The sequence below is a fragment of the Stegostoma tigrinum genome, chromosome 39 (assembly GCF_030684315.1).
Source record: "Stegostoma tigrinum isolate sSteTig4 chromosome 39, sSteTig4.hap1, whole genome shotgun sequence".
NCBI lineage: Eukaryota > Metazoa > Chordata > Chondrichthyes > Orectolobiformes > Stegostomatidae > Stegostoma > Stegostoma tigrinum.
Genome location: NC_081392.1, coordinates 21,400,865 through 21,413,784, shown reverse-complemented (window position 1 = coordinate 21,413,784; position 12,920 = coordinate 21,400,865). Strand labels below are relative to the sequence as shown.

The window sequence follows — 12,920 nt, the reverse complement described above, 5'->3', positions numbered from 1 at the left end:
CAGTGCACAGTCTTGTCACCACATCAAAACTGAGGCACTGAAGAAAGATATTATTAGACCAGTGCCAGAACAAAGAGGATTTAACCATCAGGAAATATCAAACAGGTTGGATCTCTTTCAACTGGAAAGAAGGAAACTGAAGGCTGACCTGATAAAGGTTTTTAAAATGATGTCAGGGTTTTGAAGGGGTGGACATGGAGGCAATGTTTTCCCTTCTGGGGAGATGAGGATTCAGGGCTGTCAATGTGAGACAGTCATGAACAAATCATACCTGGACATACAGAGAAATGTTTTTTTACCCGGAGAGTGGTGCAAACATGGAAGTCATCTCTATAGGGAGTAGTCGAAATGAATATTATCAATACCTTGAAGTGGGAATCTATACAAACACAAGACAGAAAGGAATAGATGAAGTAGTGAAAGGTCAAGATGCAGGGGCACTGGGAGGAGGCTTGCGTGGAACAGACACACCAGCATGGAGCAGATAGGCTGAATGATCTGTTTCTGAACAGGAAAGAACATGGAATCCTCCTGCACTCTTGGCCAGTGTATGAGTCAACATACACAAACGCTCCTTCCTCCCCACTGCTTTTAAATGGAGTATTTGAAAACGGGACTTACGTTTTGTGCATTGTCTGGTCTGGGGTCCCAATGCCCATCCGTTGCAGCAGCCACTGCCACAGACATTCAAACTGCAATAAACAAGGATCAGAAAGCTTCATATATCAGACACAGGAGAGAAGGGTCAGGGGAAGAAAGGGATAGAAGGAATAGAATAGAAACATGGTGGGTACAATGGGGTCAGAGACAAAGGAAAGGGGACGGGGCACTGTGCAGCCAAATGGAAGAGTTCTTGATTTCTCATTGCAAATCCATCCTTAAAAACAACAGAATGTTTTCTGCATTTCACATGAAGAGTCAGCCCCTTGCTGTTCAGCTTTAATGTTGCATTGCATCACTGATGGAGCCTCAATATCCCTGTTCACAATGATTCGGCTTATCACTACATACACATACATCAGAGGTCACACTGTATATGGTCATGTGTATATGCGCACATCTGTGTTAGTATGTCCATATGAGTGTGTCTGTGTGTAGAAATAAGCAGCACAATCATTGAATACAGGGACATTTAGTCCCACATCTAGTAATAGAACAGGACACTGTTGAATGACAACAAGACTCTTCTTTGGAGGAGTTTTGTTAGGATTCAAAACACCAACTCTGTTTCTCTCTTTACAGTTTCTGTCAGATCAGTTGAGTTTGTCAAGCATTTTCTCTTCCTGTTGGAGAATTGGTAGGGTCTCTCTCTCAGGTCTATTTTACAAGGCAGCTGTTAACATTTCACTGGTAGTAAATTTGCTGTCTCCATCAGACTGAAACGTGAAATGACTTGAAAACAGCTTGTTTAGGAGTAGATAGGAGGCTGCTGGGACAGACTGAACTGAACACCAATTGTGAAATATCGCAGGAATGTCTACTTCAGGATGGTTCATATGTTCAAGCTCAAAAGACAAGTCGCTCTTAGGCAGTTGATAAAAGTTAGGAAATCACAATAACACTATAAATCACTTAGATCTCAGCTGGAGGATTGTCTTAAATTTTGATCACTGTATGTTAAGTAGAATATAAGGGCCCTGACGAGGGGCAGAGAAGAATGTCTCAGGGATAAGGGATTTCAGCAAATGTGAAAAGATTGGAGAAGCTGGGATTTTCTCCTGAAAGTAGAGAAAGTAATGGAGAAATATAATAGATGTTTGAAAAGTTGACTCAATCGAGTACAGAGACAGTGTCCAGCATTAGGGAGACAGATTTAGGGAGATTGGGGGCAGAATCGGAGAGAGTGTAAGAATTTATTTGCGCTGTTGACTATTTGTTGTGGTCTTGAATGGCCTGCCTGAAATAACAGTCGAAATGGTTCAAAGCGAAAATGTCCAACTCCTAAATGGAGGAATGTGAAAATAATTAAAGGGAACCACGTAACTCCCAGGCTCTAAATCTTCAAACATCTCCTTATCAATTAATTTTCAATTCATTACCTCAGACCCCTGCTCCACTTCCGTTCCTCCGTCACCTTCATTGTAACCCTCTGTCTATTTCATTGACATAGCTCAGGTGTGAGGCATGGTTATGTGGTTGGCTCCTAACACCGAGATTGAAGGTTCTGAGTTCAAATCCGTCACCAACAGAGTTCTGAGGGTCAGCGCTGGGGGCAGGGGGGGCGGAGGTGTCCTGTTTGAGAGGGGAACCTGCTAATGGGAAAATGAAAGATCCCTTGGAATCACGTGAATCTATCACGGACCTTAGTATGGCGTAAGGATGCAGAGAAATGCCCACAACACGCTCACGTGAACTCTACGGGGGGGGTGCAATAAAGGTGACAAACCTCACCTTCACTCTGCACCTGGGTGAGCAGTCGAAGTCGTAACACTTGAGGCTAAGGGCCACGTGCTGGAAGGTGGAGATAGCGCAGACTCGATGGGCCGACTGGCCTCTGCCGTGCTGTTTGGATCCCTATTTTGAGGGGAGGGTGTGGTGAGGCGGGAATTATCCCCATTAACGTGCGGCATATCTGTTTGACCAGAGGATCTCACGGCGATCGCCTTGCTTCTTGCGGGATCTTGTTGTGTGAAATTACAACAATGATTGCGCTTCATCGGCTATAGGACACTTGGGGATGTCCAGGGACGGTGACAGGCGCGGGTTGACGGAGCTTTCGATGTGGGGTTGGGTTAGAGGGGGAATTCCCATCCCACAAGGTCCCGCTGAGGGTGGGCACTATGGAGAACACAATCTTCCAGGAGGACCGAGGGGCAGGATTCGGCTGAAACCTCGATATTTAAACCCAGCAGCGGCCAAACAGTAATCTCCTTCAAAATAAACCCAGAGAGAGAGAGAGAGAGAGAGAGAGAGAGCTGGAGAGGATTACAGAGGCCATTCCAAAATCACGTCTATCTCACCAATTCTGGCTTTAACAGTGAACGTGCCACTAAATTTAATTTAAATCATAAATCGCACAATGCACCATTACACTATTAAAACTTAAATTCCATAGTTTCAATATTAAAGAGCATTTAAACATTAACAGGTTAAACAATGTCCCGATTGGAAGTGTACAGAGAGAGTGGATTGAGGTCACACCTTAGAGGCACTGCCTGCTGGTTCCCTCTTCCAGGAGCTAGGCGCCGATTGTGGGCAGCGCTGGGCTCACGGGCCCGGCCGCAAATAGCAAGCATCAGCCAGACCAGAGCCAAAACAAGCGCCCCGCAGCCCTGTCCCTTCCACATGCTTCCCCAGAGCCGCTAACGGGTAGAAAGCGAACCCCGGCCCCGTGATCTGCTCACTCTCCGCGGCTCATTCATTCAGCACGACCTCACCCACCCGTCCCCCAACCGCCGTCGGGCTTTAGGTCCCACTCTTTTCTCTTCCCGCCCCAATTCCCTCTTCTCTCCCCTCTGTGTCCCACTCCCGCACTCTCTTTACCCCTCTCTCCCAGCCCTTTGATTATTTTATGAATGAGTCTCCTGTAACTATTTGTAATACATTTTAACCCAATCCGCTCGGATGTGACACACAGAGTTCCGACATCCGTCCAATTAGAAGCCGAGAAAGATAACTGGGCGGAGCATTAGCGAGAGAAGGAGAAACTGAAAATGAGAGAGGATGGGGAGAAAGTGGTCAGTGAGGTTGTGTGAAACTGGCTGATTAGTGCTTGTTAGATTAGATTCCCTACAGTGTGGAAACAGGCCCCTTGGAGCATCCCACCCAGACCCATCCCCATATAACCCACACACCCCTGAACACTACGGGCAATGTAGCAAGGCCAATCCACCCTAACCTGCACGCCTTTGGACTGTGGGAGGCAACCGGAGCACCCGGAGGAAACCCACGCAGACACGGGGAGAACGTGCAAACTCTTGAGGGAATCGACTTCTTTTTCCCCTCTGCTGAGGTGTCTGCTTCCCGTTGGGTTCCTGAAGCCGTGCAGGGACATCACTCAAAGGCAGATTTCAAACCCGAGAAAGCTGTGCGGAAGGAGAAGCAACAGCTCCACAGGTCAGAAAATCTCCCTGATCTGACTAAAGCCCCAAAACCCCCGCCCTCAGCAATGACCTCTCCGAGCACAGCTCTATTAGAGTAACCACCACGCTCAGAGTAAACGTTGGGAATAAGCATCACTTTGTCTAACGACTTGAGCTTCACAACAAGTGAAATGAAACAATAAAAAAGAATGGAAAGACGTACATGAAACGCAGGGTTAACCTCACAAATTTCACAGGCAAGCAGACACTGTGAAAGCAGTCACGGAACAAAACAGTTCACAATGGTCTGAGCTGGGGGAAGGTGAGAGCTGGCCAACTGTGTCCACTCACACAAAGCTTTCTCCATACTAACCGTCAGGCCTCTGTGTCAGCGAGTCAGGGCAGAAATCAGGTGAAGTTCCCTGTTTAAAAATGTTTGAAGTTCCTAATCCTTCAATAATCCTCAACCATTGACCAGTTAGACAATAATCTGCCGTGGGGTGATCTGGGCTGCCCTTGCTCAGGTCTGTGCTGTGTTTGGGATGGGGAGGGGGGAGTTGATTGCAGTCTTGGGACAGGATGTCCCAGCTGAGCCCCTGGGTTATAAAGTGACAGTAGCTGTCCCTGTTTAGCTCTGCACACTACATCATCAAATCAAACCGACTCCCTCATAGCACCTAGCCATGAGTAAGTTATGTAAGGGCAGGAACACCTGTGTAATACTGCCCCTAAAAGGTGCAATATCTCCAGAGGGAGAAGGGTACAAGACTCAGGTGAGGTTGGGGATACCTTCAGGACTGAGGAAGTTGCAGGCTGCTGACTTCCAAGATTGACGTAGGTACCACTTGTGCTTGCTGTCCACTGTGATTATGGTCTGTCAGTGCTCTCTGTTCTCTAGGTGGCAGAGAGGGCAGCTGGAAGAAGTGAGAATGGGTCCAGATTCCACCACTAGCCAAGTGTAGGTGAAGGGATTGCTAACTTCATGCTCTATCAAAACCTCGACTCATTTGTTGTGGAGGGGAAGTGAGAGCAACTGCAGTGACCATCTAGGCAACATTTCCCCATATGTGGCATTAAGCAGCCCAAGGAAAATTCCAATAGGAATGTCAAACTTTCCACAGGTGCAGGTGTTCCTCAGGGTAGTGTTGTAGACTCAACCATCTCCAGCTGCTTCATCAATGAGCTTCCCCCCCCAACATAAGGTCAGAAGTAGGTACTTCCTCAACAATCCCACATTCTTCAACACCATTCATAACTGCTCAGTTGCTGAAGTAAGATTTGGACAATATCCGGGCTTGGGCTGATGAGTAGCAAGTAACAGTCACACCACACCAATGCCAGGCAATGAGTCTCTCTAACAAGAGAGAATATAATCATTATTTCTTGACATTCAATGGTATTACAATCACTGAATCCCCCACCCGCAACATCCTGGGGTTACCACTGGCTCGAAACTGAACTGGACTAACCATATAAAGTACTGTAACAAAAAGAGAATACGGGAGGAATTCAGCAAGTTTGGCAGCATCTGTGGAGAAAGAAAGAGTTCACATTATGAGTTTGATATGACTTCTGAACTCTGAAACGCATAAATACAGTGGCTACAATATCAAGTTGGACTCTAGGAATCCTGCAGTCAGGAACACATCTGCTGTTTCCCCAATACCTTGTCCACTGCCTATAAGGTACAAGTTAGGCATGTAATGAAATACTCCCTACCAGCCTGGATGAGTGCAGCTCTAACAACACTCAAGAAGCTTAACACCATTCAGAGCAAAGAAGTCTGTTTGGCAGGCATCTCACTATCAACATTCATTCCCTCAGCCATTAAACTGTCAGTATTTATCGTCTCCAAGATACACTGCAGCAACTCACCTGGGCTCCTTCAATAGCAGTTTCCAAAATGACCACCTCTATCAGTTAAAAAGGCAAGATCATACAAAATTTCCATAAAATACAACATCAGATTACATGGTTTAATTGGCTGAGGGTTAATTATTCATCCAGAACACCCAAGAAAAAGAGTCTGGTCCTTCTGCAAAATAGGGGCTCTGACACCTTTAGACCCCTGAGAACACAGAGTCTCAATTGAATGCCTCATCCAAAAGATGAACTTCATTCAACAGTGCAGCGCTTCCTCAGCACTGACCCTCCGACGTTGTCATTTGGAACACTCCCAAACATCTCACCCACTTTTCCCTCTCCAACCAGATGCAGAGACACTAGTGAGTGACCAGTCTTCTCCTGTGATCGCTGTCTTTGGGAAGAGAGAAATCTTTATCCTGTCCTCATCTAGGAGAGCGAGGGCGAGACAGCACATAAGCGAGAGCACGAACAACAGAAATAATGAATGGCAATGAGGCTGACTGATCATTCACAGAATCCCTATGGTGTGAAAACATGCCCTTTGGCCCAACAAGTCCACACCGACCCTCAGAGCATCCAACCCAGAACCATCCCTTTCCCCCCACCTAATCTACACATGCCTGAACACTACAGGTAATTCAGCATGACCAATCCACCCAAACTGCACAGCTTTGGATTATGGAAGGAAGCTGGAGCACCCAGAGAATACCCATGCAGACACGGAGAGAATATGCAAACTCGTCACAGACGGTGCTGTGAAGTGGTAGCGCTAACCACTAAGCCATTATTCGGAGTGTCTAACCGGCAGCCCCACTCTAAGACTGCACTCAAATGTCACTTCATTGCCAGCACTATGTTGTGATGATAGAAAGGTGCTGGTTGTACCAGGATGCGGAATAGTTCGTGCCTTTTGTGAATTAAAAGAGAAAAGATCCCAGGCTATAAACAAGGTGGGCCTTTTCAGATAGTTAGTCACGTTTAGCTCTTTACCTAGTTGTTCTGCTGAGTGACTCAGTCATGACAGAAATGGCAAATCAGCAATGGTTCATACCAGGTTTCTGCTCCATTGGAATTTCATCTGACCCTCTCTTTCTTACACCACACCCCCCCCCCCCAAACCCCAATTGTCATCTGTTCTGTGTGTGTTTATCCAGCTCCCCCTTAAATGCATCTCAACCATTCCACATACTGGGTGATTCCATGGTCTCGGTGTCAGGAAGCTTTTCCTGACAGCCATTATTGAAGTTATGAACATGTTTCAATCACACATTTATTTGTTGGGTAATTTTGATTTCACTAGTTTTTGTTTGAAAGGTAAAGACAATGAGCAGATGCATGAGTCCTGCAGAAATGAGTTGCCACAGCACAGGCAACTCCCACAACCTCAGCTTTTCAGACATTCACTGTCACACAATGCGTCTAGACTACATCAGTCTTTACAATCATTACAATTAGGCATTTGTGGGGAGTGGGTACAACAGAAGACATTCAGTGTCCAACTCAGTAAAGAGCATAGGTCAAAGTTCAAACACTGTGGGGTCAATGCAATCCACCCTGAACTGAGCTGGCAGATGCCTTTCTTGAGGGAAATCACAGAACTGCTTGAAGTCGGCACAGTTCCAGCGAGTTAAGCAGCTTTATCTTGTGTAAATAAAACTCATTCAGTTTATCCGAGGTATCTGCATGAGGGAGTCCATTTAGAGTGGAATCCCTATTAAGTATGCAAATTCATGCACATGCTGCATTGAAGGGATGGCCTGTGGTGTTGTCATGGAGAACATTGTCGTGAAGGGAAGGTACGCCTTGACTGGAAGAACCAAGTGGCCACCACAACAACAGCATGCAGTTTCAGAGGATAAGTTGATTTGAGTGAACAAGGGCCAAGGTGTGTTCTCTTAGGTGTACCTTTCTCTCCAATAATTGACTGAAGGAATGCAGGTCATGGAAAAGTTTGTGACAGTGAGGAGAAAGAAATTAACAGGTGAGCAAGCTTAAAATTAAGAAAACAAACAGAAGATAGCAGAAAGGATCAATTTGATTTGTCCACATTCCATAAACTAACCAGAAACAGATATTCCAGAAGAGTGGAAATTGGCTACATTCACTTTAACAGGACGGAGTTACACAGAACAGTGGACGGGTAGCAGGCAATGAGTGGGTCAGGAGCAGGAAGGGGGAGCACCGCACTGTTGGCAGGTCAGTGCTGGGGAAGCGCCGTGCTGTCAGAGGGCCAGTACTGAGGAGAATGTACAACAGGCTAGTTAGAAAGCTGTGGGGGATGGGGAGGTGCTGAAAAATGGGGAAGAAAGATTCAAAAGAGAGGCTGTGACCAAAGTGAGGATGAAAGGGGAGTTCATAATGGCTGTGCAAACGGTTTCCAGGCTGATGGAGGACAGGGGGAGAGATTGTGCTGTGGAAATCCCTTTTTCTATCTGACTGGAATGTTCCTGTGGATTTCAACTGATTTTCTTATTTTGTCTATTCCAGGTGATGCTTGTTTATTTGGAGTTGGTTGATAGTTGGTATTTTTAAACCATAGCTTCAGTTTTGTACCTATACGAGTGTTCTATACAGGCAGTGTAACTTGTGTTCAGATCATCAGGGCACTGCCACCAACCTCAGGGGCTGGGAGGGGTAATGTCACTACTACATTGATCATTTGGCAATACTGCAGCGCTTAGAGACTGAAGGGGAAATAGCACCACCTGGTGGGAAGGAGATGATGCCACATGGGCAACAAAGAATATTACACAGATATCATATTACACTCATGATTATGCTTCAAAATTAATCTTTTGCTGTGAGATACTTCTCAGCTTTGTGACCTCAGAACACCCAAAATTTTGTGCAAGATCAGTAACGACAAATCTAGTGAAACAGAAGAGGAAGTACTCAATAGGTCTGACGGTATTTCTAAAGTGAGAAATAGAGTTAACATTTCAGATCCGTGGCCTTTCACCAAAACTTTGTGGGACACATGGAACCTTTTTGTTTCAATCATACTCAAATCACATCAAAGACCCCTCTCACCCCGGTAATGCTCTCTTCCAACCTCTTCCATCATGCAAAAGATACAGGAGCTTGAACACGAGCACCAACAGCTACAAGAACAGTTTCTTCGCTGCTGATCCTAGACTGCTGAATGGACCTCTCTAACTTCAAATATTGTTGATCTTGCTTCGAGCACCTCCTATTCAGCTGTAATCTTTTATACCTCACTCTGTCTGAACAGCGTATGGTCTGATCTTGTTTGATATGATCTGCCTGTAGTGCTTGCAAAACAATGCTCCTCACTGCAATTAGGTACGTGACTACAATAAACCAAATCAATTCAAATCCAGCCTCTTTCCCCAATACCTTGATAATGTGTCACTGCCTGCACTCACCCTGAGCTGCAAAGTTTCACTGACATTGTTTCCAATTCTCCTTCCGCTTTCACTTTCAAATGGTTCAACTCTCAGTCTTCTTTTACCTCAATTTCTGGGGATAAATCAAAGCCATGTTCATAAGATGCCTACAAGCCTCCCACCAATCTGTGGATTGCTACCTTGTTGTGGTAGACAGGATGGAGTGCACTGTTGATCCTGACAGCAATATGTCAGAGATTCTCAACTCCTGGCACAGCCACCCATGACAGTAAGATTGAAGAGGAGGATCCAGACAAAGTGCAATCCAAAACAAGTCCTCAAAAGGTGATCCAAGTAGAGAGTGGTGAACCTATGGAACTCTCTGCCACAGAGGCTGTGGAGGCCAGGACATTGAGTACATTTAAGACTGAGATAGATAGGTTCTTGATTATCAAGGGGATCAAGGGCTAAGGGGAGAAAGCTGGAGAATAGGGTTGAGGAACTTATCAGCCATGATTGAATGGCGGAGCAGACTCGATTGGCCAAATGGCCTAATTTCTGCTATGTCTTGTAGTCTTATATTTTCATGGATGAAAGTGGCAGTAGATGGGAGAACCCAGTCCCTGATGTTTTCTTGCTACTAGAATAGAAATTACTTCTGTCAAGGACAGTGTGTGAGATGTATAGTGACAGGGACAGCGTGTGCGTGACATTCCCATGTTTAAAAAATGTCCCGCACAAGACATCTTCCTAAAGAAATTTTCCACACAAACAGACACACCCTGCCTGAATGAAAGGAGGACAAAGGACATGTTTCAAAGACTTCCTGAAGAGTTCCTTGAGAAATGTAGCTTAGATGTCAATGCGTGGTAAACTTGTGTTCAGAGGGGGCTTGGAAATCCCCTTTGTATGAACGAGCACAATTCTTTGAGAGCATCCATCGATAGAAGTACGTATGGAAAAGGAACCAGAGAAAAGAATGCCAGCAATCTCAAAATCAAGGACCAATGCCACCTCCCAGAAACTCCTGTCAAACGTGCAGTCAGGGATTGAGGCTTCTGCAAGCTCCGGCCTGACATGAGCACCCGATAGGTCTTTCCACACTCCTCTCTACTCAGCATCCCACAGGGATCATTCCCAATGGAACATCACAGCTCTCTACAAAGTCTCACTTGTTAACAACATGGAATATTATAAAATTGTTATATTTTAAACTGTCTCCTTTAATTCAAGGTAAAATGGAAAGCTTAGAAATTGGGGCTAGACCTTACACAAAATGTACAGAGACAATTCTGTATAACCTGGTTGACATGTGGAGGGTAGAGGCCAAAGTCAAAACTTGTAGGAAGGGGGAAATTGTGGCACCTCCAAAGGCCAAAGCTGAACTTGCTGTGCCTAGGCTCTCTCAGTTCATCAGGCAAATGGGTATGGGGAGGATACCATAAGCAAGAACTGCGAGCCAGGCAGAAGAAAAGGACTGGTGGGAGGAAAACTACTAAGTAGAGTGGTGGGCTGGATGGATCTCCTGTTTGAAGAGACGAGATCAACGGGAGAATCAAGGGTGATGGAGTCACTAGAAGGTGCCATTCTGCTCAGAGGATTTGGCGGAGGGAATTTCTCTCGAAGGACACTGGAAGATTCACCCTTGTGTATTAAACTTAAAAGATTCTAATTTAGATATAAATGTATAAACCTGGCATGGAGATTTCTGTTGTGTTAAACAGTTAATTTCTTTTCTGCAGTTTAGTGGATGAATTGCCCAGATAATATTTAGTTAACGTTTTGTTACAGTATTGTGAAATTGTGTTGCATAATTCTTAGCATTGTTCACTGGGATATTAACTCTCTAAGTGGTATTGGTCTGGACAGGGATCAGAGCTCTCATAGAATCCCCTCCCTGGGCAATGCACATACTAGCACAGAGGGCACAACGCTTAGCCTTTTATCTCCTCCCTTCTCAACACTGAAGGTCCCAAACACTCCAACTGTAAAACTGAGTTACTTGTATTTTCAATTTATATTGAACAGGTTAAGGAATAAAAATTGTCCCACAGTCTCAGGAAAAATAATTTCCTTCTCTTCTTACAAACGTGATCTATGGCATCATCCTGCTGCAACATTTTCTCGGCACTGACCCTGCGACAGCGCGGCGCTGCATCAATACCATGTTTTCAGCTTTTCCTCATCATGATCTCTTGCTCTACGTAAAACTAGTCTTCTAGCCTTTGTACGTCAGTGATCAACGTCAAAGCCGGATGCAAGGTGAAAAGAACAAGCAGGTTTGATGATCAGTACAAAATCTTGTTTATCAACTGTGAGGTCAGTTCCCAATATTTTACAATCAATGCTTGGACACAGGAAACACTCTCGTTAGTCAGTACCTGCAGAGGACACAGATTGACCCTGCCTTTCCCCTCCTGCTACTAACAGCCTCAGGCAACTGTGCAAATTCTGCCTCCTGCAGAGTGTAGGGAGTCACCACTCAAGCAGGAGCTCAGGCTGTTGCAAATATTGTAGGTGGAAGGCTCTGTGTTGGCATTCAAGCACGTCCTGCCCATCCTCCCTTCACACTTGGTGAGAGATCTGCTGGATTCTGCTGAGTATCTCCTCAGATTCGAGCTGATCCAGTGAGAGCAGTGACAATCCCAATTGATCCTCCTGGGGTTGGAATCAGGAAAAAGAGAAATCAATCATAAATAAAATACTACTTACGGCCACATTGACGGCTTCTCAGAGACAAGCACAGGGGTACAAATAACAGAATTGGAAAAGTATTGAAATTCTCCCCAGTGCTCTGGTCCACATGTATCCTTCATTTAAATATCACCAAGAGCAAAAGATACAGATTTACATTAAAAAAGTACAAAAAGAGATTGGGAAGAGAGGAGACAGCGTGTGGTGATAGCATGGTGGGTGGGAAAGCAACATGCAGAAGGAGAAGACTGGAAAGAGAGAGACAGAGAAAGTATGCAAGAACCAAAGACGAGCAGGCAGGCTGGCTGTAGGAGAGCTAGTACGGGAAAAAATGAGAGCAAGCGCAAGACTGCGAGAGAGAGAGAGAGAGAGGGAGAGAGGGAGAGGAAGAGGGAGAGATTGCAAAAAAGCAATCGTGTGAGCAAAGAACAAAAGAAAGTTTGAGAGTGAAACAGCAGATTGGCAGGAAGGGACAGAACAAGATAGACAGACAGGAAGTAAGCAGGAGCCTATGTCAGTTCCACTGCTAACCTGTTGGAAAGGCTGTGCCATCTGTCGTAGGAAGTACTTGGCTATTTGCGCTGCTTCATCTACAGTGAGATTGAGGTTACTGTCCGTGATGTGTTCCTGAATCCAGCGAGGCAGCTTCCCCCGTTTATCAGCTCGAGCAAAGCGCTGCCCAGAAAAAGCACTTTGATTCAGTGATAATGCAACAGACCTAGGGAGGGCACAAGGTCCTTCACCCAGTGGATAGCCAGCTTTTGAAATGGGGGCCAAGGTACAGCATGGTCACTTGCTGTGCAGTGAGTGTGGCTGTGTTATTTGCACATGCTGCCTGCAGTACCGTGTACGTTACCCACTGTACACACACAGCCTGCAGTACAGTGCACATTATTCTCAGTACTACATGGGCATGCTTCATGGTAGAATATACATGTGGCACATGTTACAGTACACAAAGAATTTGCTGTACAGCTCACATGACCCTGAG

General features: G+C 45.5%; 2 protein-coding genes across 7 annotated transcripts in view; both read right to left on the bottom strand.

Annotated features, from left to right (window-relative positions):
• Positions 1 to 3,759, bottom strand: part of LOC125447701 (latent-transforming growth factor beta-binding protein 1-like) — a 120,501-nt gene extending 116,742 nt beyond the window's left edge. The window contains exons 1-2 of one of the 2 annotated variants that reach the window (XM_059640915.1): positions 3,142 to 3,759; positions 622 to 692 (exon numbers count right to left, since the gene is read on the bottom strand). In XM_059640915.1, coding sequence (XP_059496898.1) covers positions 622 to 692; positions 3,142 to 3,287 — 217 coding nt within the window. In that variant the 5' untranslated portion in view covers positions 3,288 to 3,759. The remainder of the gene's footprint in view (positions 1 to 621; positions 693 to 3,141) is intronic. The other variant, XM_059640919.1, reaches the window with a different exon arrangement.
• Positions 3,760 to 3,791: 32 nt separating this feature from the next.
• Positions 3,792 to 12,920, bottom strand: part of ercc2 (excision repair cross-complementation group 2) — a 58,562-nt gene continuing 49,433 nt past the window's right edge. For 3 of the 5 annotated variants that reach the window (XM_048522214.1, XM_048522215.2, XM_048522216.2), the window contains exons 22-23: positions 12,461 to 12,604; positions 11,516 to 11,893 (exon numbers count right to left, since the gene is read on the bottom strand). In XM_048522214.1, coding sequence (XP_048378171.1) covers positions 11,801 to 11,893; positions 12,461 to 12,604 — 237 coding nt within the window. In that variant the 3' untranslated portion in view covers positions 11,516 to 11,800. Of the gene's footprint in view, positions 5,551 to 11,515; positions 11,894 to 12,460; positions 12,605 to 12,920 lie in introns of those variants that run through there. The other 2 variants (XR_007246582.2, XR_007246583.1) reach the window with 2 other exon arrangements.